General features: G+C 45.4%; 1 protein-coding gene across 1 annotated transcript in view; it reads left to right on the top strand.

Moving 5' to 3' along the window:
• The first annotated feature begins 966 nt into the window (after positions 1-966).
• SUSD3 (sushi domain containing 3) overlaps positions 967-9,910 on the top strand; it is a 297,720-nt gene continuing 288,776 nt past the window's right edge. The window contains exon 1 of the mRNA XM_069206419.1: positions 967-1,471. Coding sequence (XP_069062520.1) covers positions 1,387-1,471 — 85 coding nt within the window. The 5' untranslated portion in view covers positions 967-1,386. The remainder of the gene's footprint in view (positions 1,472-9,910) is intronic.

The raw sequence follows: 9,910 nt of genomic DNA, 5'->3' as shown, positions 1-9,910 counted from the left end.
CACCGCCCCCACACCTCCGACTACTGCCTGTTTGGTAACACTAGAGATCAGCTCCCCATTGCAGTTCTGGCCAGAAGACGTCCCCAGATAAAACCCCATACAGTACACTTCCGGAACGGTAACATTTAATGCGTGCATTTATTTGTTTGTTTAAAGTAGTCACGCAATTACAGGGTGTCAGGTATGCCACTGTTCTTTGAATACGTCTGTGGGAGACGTGGGCGCTAGGTAAACATAATAAACAAAATCAGTGCTTAATTTGTGCTTGTTGTTTCCGGTGCGGGGCACCGGCACTTATTTTTGAGGGCCGGGGTTTATTCTTCTGCCTCAAGCATTTGCTGCGAGCAAAAGACACATATGAGACGGACTAAGGAAGGGAAAAACGAAAAAGCGTCACAAAGGGAGAAAGTAGAAAGCTGCAAGAGTGAGCTGAAGGGGCAAGGACTGGCATTATATGGATTGGAGTGGCCCGAGATGGCTTCAGGATTACCCCTCCTCAGCATTCTGCGCTCGCACATCTAATTGCAGCAGCCGCGTGTTTAAGATGAGGGCTTTGGGTACCGGCACCTTTTAATTTACAAATTAAGCACTGAACATAATTACATGCTGTTGGTCTGCTCCTATTATGGATATTTCTGATTATAGAGTGAATATTACCGGCTTGTGTTTTTTTTGTATATATGGGCTTTACTAAAGTAGTGTTTGCCGTTTGTAAGGAAGTACTACTGTTTCTAGAGGTGGTGCGCGGCATCTGTTGAGTAAGCAGCGAGGGCACCAACTAACAGCAGGTGAGACGCTTGAACGAGCTCATCTCTCGGAAAAGGAATGCAGAAGTGAGAGAACAGTTATAGTGCAACTTTCCGACACTTTTGAGAGAAAATGGGTGGGGGAAGGGCGGGCTTGCTCTAGCCAAACCCCCGAGCGGTGGGGGAAGGAGGATGGGTTGAGCTGCGAGAGTAAAGCTGTGAGTCCTGCCTGACAGGCGGCAGGAGCAGCTTTGCGGCTCTGTACTCATCCCGCTCTCCCACCTGCACCTCGCTCCAGACACCACCGCCCGCACTGCGCTCCCCACCTACAGACGGCCTCGGCTGACAGCAGACGTCTCACACCCGGGAACTTGTGACCGCTTCACGCCCGAACCATGCGATCGGCGAGCGGGCTCCGGGGACGCACTCCCCTGGTCACTCCGTGCTGGGAGATGGGGCAGAGGATGGCTCGCTAGAGTGGCCCGGAGGGCCGAGGGTCCTGCCAGGCAGGCGGCAGAAGTAGTGCCCGGCGCTGCCAGCCGGCCTCGTGGTTCCCGGCTTACCTGCTTAGATTGCTGCTCTCTCTAGCTGCTGTTGTGCCAGGCATCGCACGGGCACAGCCCAGACAACACGGGCAACTATGCAAACGGCCACGGCCTCGGTGGCCGACATTTCAAGGACAGTCCTGGTCGCGGACACTGGGGGTGATGTCCATAGTCGTGCAGGTAAGAAAGGCGAAGACGTCGGAGGGGCTCAGTTGCACATCGTGTACTGCTCATCTGTACTGCTGATCTGCCTGCTTTTCATTCAGAGGGGCTTCGTGAGCCCAGCTTCCCCTACAACATGCGTGATGTAGGATATTGCCCTTTATTTGATTGTTATTGTGGGTGGTGCCTGGTAGTCCGGTGGACGGGGAGCTGTGGAGGTAAAAGCAAGCGTGCTTTCATGTGCCGGTGCTTGTTTTAAAACGTATCTCGATTTGTTGCCATTGCACGGAGGTCAATGAATATGTCTAAGTCTAATGCAACGCACAACCAGTGCACAGAGCTTAATTAGTCTTAATATTTGCGAATACGGCCTTTTAAGTAGAACCTGGACCATGAGCCCATTGTAAGGAAAAATAAAAGGGTCAAATTTATCTATCTATCTATCTATCTATCTATCTATCTATCTATCTATCTATCTATCTATCTATCTATCTATCTATCTATCTATGTCTGCCTACCTATCTCATTTTTTTTTAATCTTCCCAATCTCAGTTTGTTTGTCATTTAGAAACATTTCTATTGCATAATTCCACTACCAACCACCCTCTCCCAGCACCTCTCCTCCCCAGCTGGAGCTGATTCGGGGTTCTTGTCCAAAACATGACTATTTTGGTTGGCTTAACCTTGGCATGCACACCAACAGTCTATAGCATAAATACTTTGCTGTGCCTCCTGTCGATACCTGGGACTCTGTTACACATAGAGCACTTTCTCTGTTTAACTGTTGGTTATTAACAGTGCTTTAAATGGAAATTTAGAAGTGCAGGAACTGACTATTCAGAGTACCTGTTTGCTCCCAAGAAGTGCTGGTACTCTCCAATTAAATGTATTGAAGGAGTGCTGAGAAGTGCGGGTATTCTCCCCTTTTAAATTAAAGAAGTGCAGGTATGTGGTACGGGACAGTACCTGCCCATTTAAAGCACTGATTATCGTATTTTTTTATTTTTACATTTTTTTAAAGAAAAGTGCTAATACGACCTAAAGGTATTGGAGCACTTTACCTGAGCACCGGTTACATTACATAATGCAACTTTTTTTTTTTTAGAATGTTGAGCTGACGCTGAGACCTGAACGTGCTCCCTTGAATTCAAAGTTGCCAGGTCTGGCTATAATGTCACATGCTCTCCCATTTCAAAATGAGAGCACAAAGAAGGATAGTTTGACTTATTACAATGAATGCACTGCCCCCATGGCAGCCATGAACATGCTGTCCTGAGGACAGTGCAGTCAGTGAAATATGAGTGACTGCTGAAAAGGTGCACAGTGCCTCACAACACTGTTGGCAGCCCACTTGCACTTTACAGAGTGATCTGAGATCCCTCTGCAGGTGGATGAAGTGAGTGACTGCACCCACCTGTAGGGGGATGTCTGGGGTTTCATGTGACCCTTTCCCCCCCCCCCAGAGGGCTGCCTTCAGGAGGCACACTGACAGTGTCCACTTTTTTGTGGCACACAGCAAGCGAGCCTCAAAGGGCCTGTTTGCATCTGCCCCCAAGACTATAATACTGCATAGACCTTGAGGCAGATATTCTCTCATTTGCATCTGCCTATGCTGCCATGCAAATGAGGGAACCTGCTTTCATGATAGCGATGGAGCTAAATGTGTACCAGGGCTATCAGTTTTACAGAAGGGGCCGCACAAGCGTCTGTAGCCCATTCTCTAATACCGTTGTGCGCCAGTGGTGCACAAACTGGATGCACATGCCAAGTGCATCCTGGGGCGCAATGTATATGTATGATACAGTCCCAGGTGGCATCATGCCATGGTCACCTCTAGCATACATGCAACAATTACAATGGCTTGGACAGTAACTTTATACCTTAAAGACATACGCCACACATATATATTTTTAGAATTTTCAAGCAATGCTTTGCATTCCCTTACAATTTATTACCACAGCGCAGCTTTCTTGAATGTTACTTATGTGTGTACTTGTGTGTGTGTGTTCCACTGATGATTTCCTACAGCAAGCATATCCACTCTAAATAACATAGTTTTTGATAACTGTGTTATTTTTAACATAATAGATAATTAGTCATAAAGGAGGTAGTAGTTATATTGGCTCGATTTCCTGTCACTATGTGCTTGGTAAGTAAAGACGGGCAGCCTGACAGCAGCATGAGCAACATAGAGTGAGCGTATACGTGGGACTGATGGACAAGAAAAAACCGAAATAACAAGATACAGTAGAAAAAGGAAATTACTAACATAGCTAAAATGGAGAAGCCGAAATGGTTCATCGTACAATAAAATATGTCAAATCTGTGCTAAATTGGTAATAGTCCTTGAAAGCCTGATCTACCCACCCACCAGAGAACTGGGAAATTAAACATACTGGATTATTTTAACACAGTAATGGATAACTCAATGCCCGCAAGACAGTCTGCCTTGTTAGAGAGCTCTTTAAGATATTGCTTTTGAAGAATTATACACACTCAGTAAATTTGTCCCACTATTTGTTTGACAAAATGTGTCAATTTCACGTTCTCACGAACCAGAATAAGCACATATTCTCATTCGAACCACATGGAGGGACGGCTTCAGGCATATCTATCCACAGTGTCCTTCAATGCCATAGTCTGTGTTGCTCTATCCTTGGCTAACCCTACAGGTCACGGCTGTTGTATATGAGACACACCTATATTTATATACCTGTACAGATTACAATGTTAAATAAATATATACATGTAATTGTTTTTAGTTGTCCTCTGTTTCTAATCAGTTAAAATAACAGTTTTAATAGTTTATCTGATCTGCTACTGAACCATCACTTTAAAAAATCCAAATAGTTCCATGCTGTCAAATGTTTGGTGCATTTGATAGACTTTTTCAGGACTTGAAAATAGGAATGAGAGGACCATGTTGACACATGATGGAAAGTGTCAGTATATTTAAGACATACCAGTAATTACTACAGTTAAGGACAACGTGTAATAAAGTACTTGATTTTCATAATGGTGTGCAAAGTGCTGCGCCTTAGATTCAGCCACCAAGGTGTGTGCTCTTATAGCAGCTGACGAAACACTTATTGAAAGTCACACAGACAAGAGGGTAAAGTATAACATTTCTTCAAATGTAATTTAAACATGGCAACACGTTTGATGGTCCTATCTGGTAACCTTAAGTAGCAAATCATGTTGTGGTATTGCAAGTCATCTAGGTAAAAGTGTTGTTTCAGGTAATGTGTGTGAGGTACGGAGATGTCCGTATCACCATGTTTATCAGTGCTGAACTTGCGTTCACAGGAAGGAAGTGTTACAGGCGATGTTAGCTTAGGGAGACACGCCTCATATCTGCACGCTGGTGTATGAAACCGGTGTGGATGATTGCAACAGGCCTCCCGTACATTCTGCAGGGCTCAGCAAATGAAATGCCATTTTAGGGTGGGATAGCTAAGGGATGCCAGGAAAAAATGTTTGTAGGGGCGGAACCGAAGGGGCAGAGAAGCAGATGCAATGGGAGCGAGTCAGTCGGAGCAAAGCGTGGTTTGTGCGCAATAAATGTGATATATATACAGTTCTGAAGTCAGTGAGCATCGAAACTGTTGCAAGGGCAGCCCACGTGTCCAAGAGAGAACTGCTTTATCTTTGTCCACCCGTTCCAATTTAACAACTTGTACAGCTCTGCCAGAGTAAACCCCAGGGCTCCAAAGAACTACATTGTCGTTGTGGTTTCCATAAGAACTGTGAGTGGTCACACTGTGTTCCATTGCTTTTCACGGGGCATCTGCATCTTTTCCACAGTAAGGTTTATGATAGTTCTAACTCGCAGCAGAACAGCTCATAGAAACGCAGAAGAGGGGTCTCGAGGAGAGGAAGCATCAATTATAACGTTCATTGAAAAATATTTACTCCCAGTAATTATCTACTCACCGATAGCGTCGTCTGTAGACTCTTTTGGCGGATTACACCAAATCCCAAAGAACACATAAAGTCGTGGCAATGCATATTTTGTGAGGAAAACTAGCGTAATCCAGTATTATCCACCTACCAAGAATCATCTTTGTTAAGGCATGACAACGACATTACCCTCAAAATGAAGGCGTGTCTATTGTTGGTGAACATCTTTGAGAGATATTTGTCTTGTTCTGATGATGTCATGTTTAAAGTACACCCTTGCGGTCAGTGAAGTATCCCACTCACCTATTAATCATAAGCAACTGCTGACATGACGGCTGCCAATCACTGTGAGAGTGGGAGGGGGAGAATGGGGCCTCAGTGCAACATCATTAAAAGATGAAAAGTGTCATTGGATTGCTCCTTGAGGGGATGGGAGCTCTTCTCAAGCACAAAAAGTCACTAAATTAACCTGAGCTTAACCCTCTGGTAGCTTGGCACAAAAGCACTCTGGATTAATATGTACATTATTTGTGTAACAGTCAAACATCACTAAAGTGAAAGCACAACACAAGAAAAATCTCACACCAATTTAGAAAAATAGAGTAAAATGTACTACATTATTTGACGAGACAAAAAGGGGGGGGGACCGGGAGGTTGATGGTCCAGTGTACAGTCTCCCAACAATGGTAATCATAGCAATAAAGGGTACACTGTTCCAAGTTAACAAAGAGTTCCAGGGGACCTAGTGTCTCAGGAGCAAGAGCCCTCACGCATCACAATGGATGACTAGCATCATCATCGGGAATGCTCCTCGCCAGGCCGGCGCTGCAACGCCTGACGGGCTCCCCAATTTTAAGTTTCCCTGTTCTCTCCAACCTGTGCTGGTGCCTGGATTAAGGTATCCTTCTCTTTATAGTTTGAACCCACCAGTCACTATAAGAGCAGTACGGCTTAGAGCCCCCATTTGGGGAGCCCGTCAGGCGTTGCAGCGCCGGCCTGGCGAGCAGCATTCCCGATGTTCATGCTAGTCATCCATTGTGATGCGTCAGGGCTCTTGCTCCTGAGACACTAGGTCCCTTGGAACTATTTGTTAACTTGGAACAGTGTACCCTTTATTGCTGTGACTACATTATTTGACACCACAACAACAAAAATCCAATCTTTAGAATCGGAGATATGCAATTTCAAAGATTTAAGGTAAGTATAGCACCTAAAAGCACACCTTGCCACTCACGATCATCTGGTCCTCCAAGACCCATGAAAGTTACAAATTCAGGTAGTCTGTGATGGAGTTCAGGCAGATACAGGAACCCAGTTAGTCCTGCTGAAAAGTTACCATGGTGAAGGGAGCAGGTAAAGCGTGGCTAATGGTCGTCGCTGCAGCGCAAAGATCAGGCTGGGCATCACCGATGTTCATTGCTTTAGTGGGAAGGTCTTGTCAAGCATTGCGGACAGTTGTGACTGAGCTTGGTGTTGGTGATCACTGCAGGCTGTCAATGGTGAAGCGTCAAGTGCAGATCTTTTGTTTCCAGTCATCGCTGGTGGTCACAAAGAGCCCAGAACTTCAGGATTTCATCTTTTCTTCTAGAAGGAGTCCACTGATGCTACCCAAGGATCCAGGATCCGAGGGGAACTTCTTGGAGATCAGGAACTCACTCCAAAAGATGCCAGCAGGGCTCAGGAAGGTCCAGTTGTAGGTCCAGGCAGGTCCAGTAAAGCAGGCCAGTTGGTCAGTTGCAGAGAGGCCTGTGGAGCTTGGTATATCCTTGTAGCTCAGAACAGGAGGTCAGCCAGCTGTGCCTTAGAGTCACTTCAGTGTGGGATTAATGGTGTAGGTCCTTTCTTCCTTCTAATACAGCAGAGCAGGCCTCAAGCAGCAGGGTAGCCCCCTTACAGCAGGGTAGTCTTTCTTCTGTAGTCCCCACAGGTCCAGGAATGGATTGAATAGTGGGACTGAGAGTCCAATTTTTATACCTGGTGCTATATTTGAAGTGGGGCAAGCTTTGAAGTTATCCCAACAGAGGTCACAATAGAATAGTTTGAAGTTCTTTTGTGTGAGCTGAGGCAGTGTCTTTGGAGTGCAGGTGTGACAGGTGACAGCTTCCCCCCATCATCAAGTCAGGATGGCTCATCCTGCCAATACCCAGGCCCTCTATTGTGATACTGTCTGGGAGAAATCACAAAGGCCAAACGGCAACTGCCAACTACACTAGTCATGTGACCAAAGAAGCAAGCTGCACTCACCAAATGGGTAGGATGAGAAAACGCCAACTATCTAAAAGTAGTTTGTTCAGAATATGTCACTTAAAAGCTGACTTTACCATTAAAGAGGGTTTTACGTTATAATTCCTCTGACACCAAATATGACATTCCTACTTGCTCCAACACAAAAGTTATCACTTATTAAATGTAATAAGGTAACTTATGGGAGGGGTAGGCCTTTCAATAGTGAGAAACTAAGTTGAGAGCTTTTCTCTACCAGGCAGGACATGTCAAACTTAAAAGTATGTCTAACTTTTCAAATAAAGCAAATCCTGCCCTATGGGCTGTTTAGGGCTTACCTTAGGGGTGACATATGTATTAAGAAGGAAGGTTTAGGCCTTGCAAAAGGTTTATTTTGCAAGGTCATAATGACAATTTAAAGCTACACAGACAGGCTACAATGCCAAGCATGGTACATGATTTTAAAGGGCTACTTAATTGGGTGCCACAATAAGTGCTGCCGAACTACTAGTTTCATTTAATTTATAGGACCTGGCTACATAAAGTACCACTTTACTGGGGACATTTAAGTAAATTAACTATGCTAATTGGGTGTAAGACAATTTTACACTGTTTAGAGAGGGCACACACATCTTAGCACTGGCTAGCAGTGGTAAAGTGCACAGAGTGCTAAAACCAACAAAAACAAATTCAGCAGAACAGGAGGAGTGCAGGCAAAATGCTTAAGGGGAAAACCACGCCAAAAATGCAGCTTCTGAGCTGCAGGAAAGACCAGGAGTTCCTTGTCAGCCTGCAGCTTGACACCTCTACTCCTCGTCTATGCCAGTATGTGCTGGGACGCAATGAGCATTGTAGGGTATAATACATTCTGCCGTGTCCAGTGCCACACCAAGCTCCTTCAAAACTACCTGGTAGGAGCTAACAGTTCAGTTGTTATAATTAAAAGAGAAGAGAGATGGGGATTCTGAAGACAAAGAAACCAAATGTAATTGCTGCCAGTTCTGGATAGGCCAAAGTGATTTTGGGTATAGCATGTGGAATTATGTACTTCCACAGCACAAGCCACACTGGGGATGGATAGAGGGTGAGCTCTGATTGTCTACTTGTGCAGGGATGACTCTGTAGCCAGTTATAACATGCTCCTGTGTGGCTCCACTATTTTAGTACAAGGCTAGCATAAGCTATGGAAAGCCTCTATTAGTCTGTGTTATATTACAGAAAAAATATCTTGTTTATGAAGAGAGGGCAGGAGTGAGGCAACTACTGATTCCTAAGGTCCTACGATGTGGATGATATTAAAGTCACAGGCCAGTTAAGAGGAGGACACCTTTTGAGGTGACCATAAGCTGCATTTGAGAAAGTTGCCCCCACATTCAGCGGCTTGCTGGACTCAACTACAGTCACTCTGTGAAAAAGAGGGAATTCAGGAATCCTCTATTGTACTCTATGCCACTTCATACTCGCCTCTCTTCTATACTCTGCTTCACTCTACGCCAATAAACTTTCCCCACTCCGCTCTACTCTGCACCCCTGCACTCTTTGCCACTGCACTCTACACCAATTCTCTCGACACCATTCTACTCTACACCACTCCATTGTACACCACTACATTCTATGCCACCCTACTACTTAACTGTATGCCAGACTAGTCTATGCCACTGCACTGTACACCACTGCAGTGTACCCCACACTACTCTGTTCTACGCCACCCTGCCAATGCACTCTACAACAATGGTGTAGAGTGCATTGGCATCAATCTACTCTGCATAGCTCCACTCCACAGCACTCTACCCATCGCTATTTGACTCTGCACCACACCACTCTATACCACTTCACTCTGCGCCAATCCACTCTAGGCCACTCTAATTTTCTTTGTATCACTGCACTCTGACACCACACCCTATGGCACTCTACTCTATGCTACTGCAAACTACGCCACTTCACTCTGCTCCGAAACAGTCTACTCTATGCCACTGCACTCTATGCCACTCTGTTCCTCTCTACACTATTCCACTCTGTGACGCTCCACTCTATGTCACTGCACTCTACACCAATGCACTCATACCACTTTACTCAAAACAATACGCTTTACGCCGCTGCACTGTATGCCACTGTACACCCCTCTGCAACACTCTACGCCTCTGCATTCTGTGCTACTGCACTGTACACCATTACACTCTATGGCACTGCACTCTGTGCTGCTTTATTCTACTCTGCACCACTGTACTCTCCGCTACTTCTCTGTATGCCACTTTACTCTTCATCACTCCACGCCACTGCACTCTACACTGCACCACTCCACTCTACTACAATGCATTTTAGGCCAATGTAATC

The sequence above is a fragment of the Pleurodeles waltl genome, chromosome 9, assembly GCF_031143425.1.
Source record: "Pleurodeles waltl isolate 20211129_DDA chromosome 9, aPleWal1.hap1.20221129, whole genome shotgun sequence".
Taxonomy (NCBI): Eukaryota; Metazoa; Chordata; class Amphibia; order Caudata; family Salamandridae; genus Pleurodeles; species Pleurodeles waltl.
The sequence above is the reverse complement of the archived record's forward strand: the minus strand, read 5'-3'. Positions and strand labels throughout refer to the sequence as shown.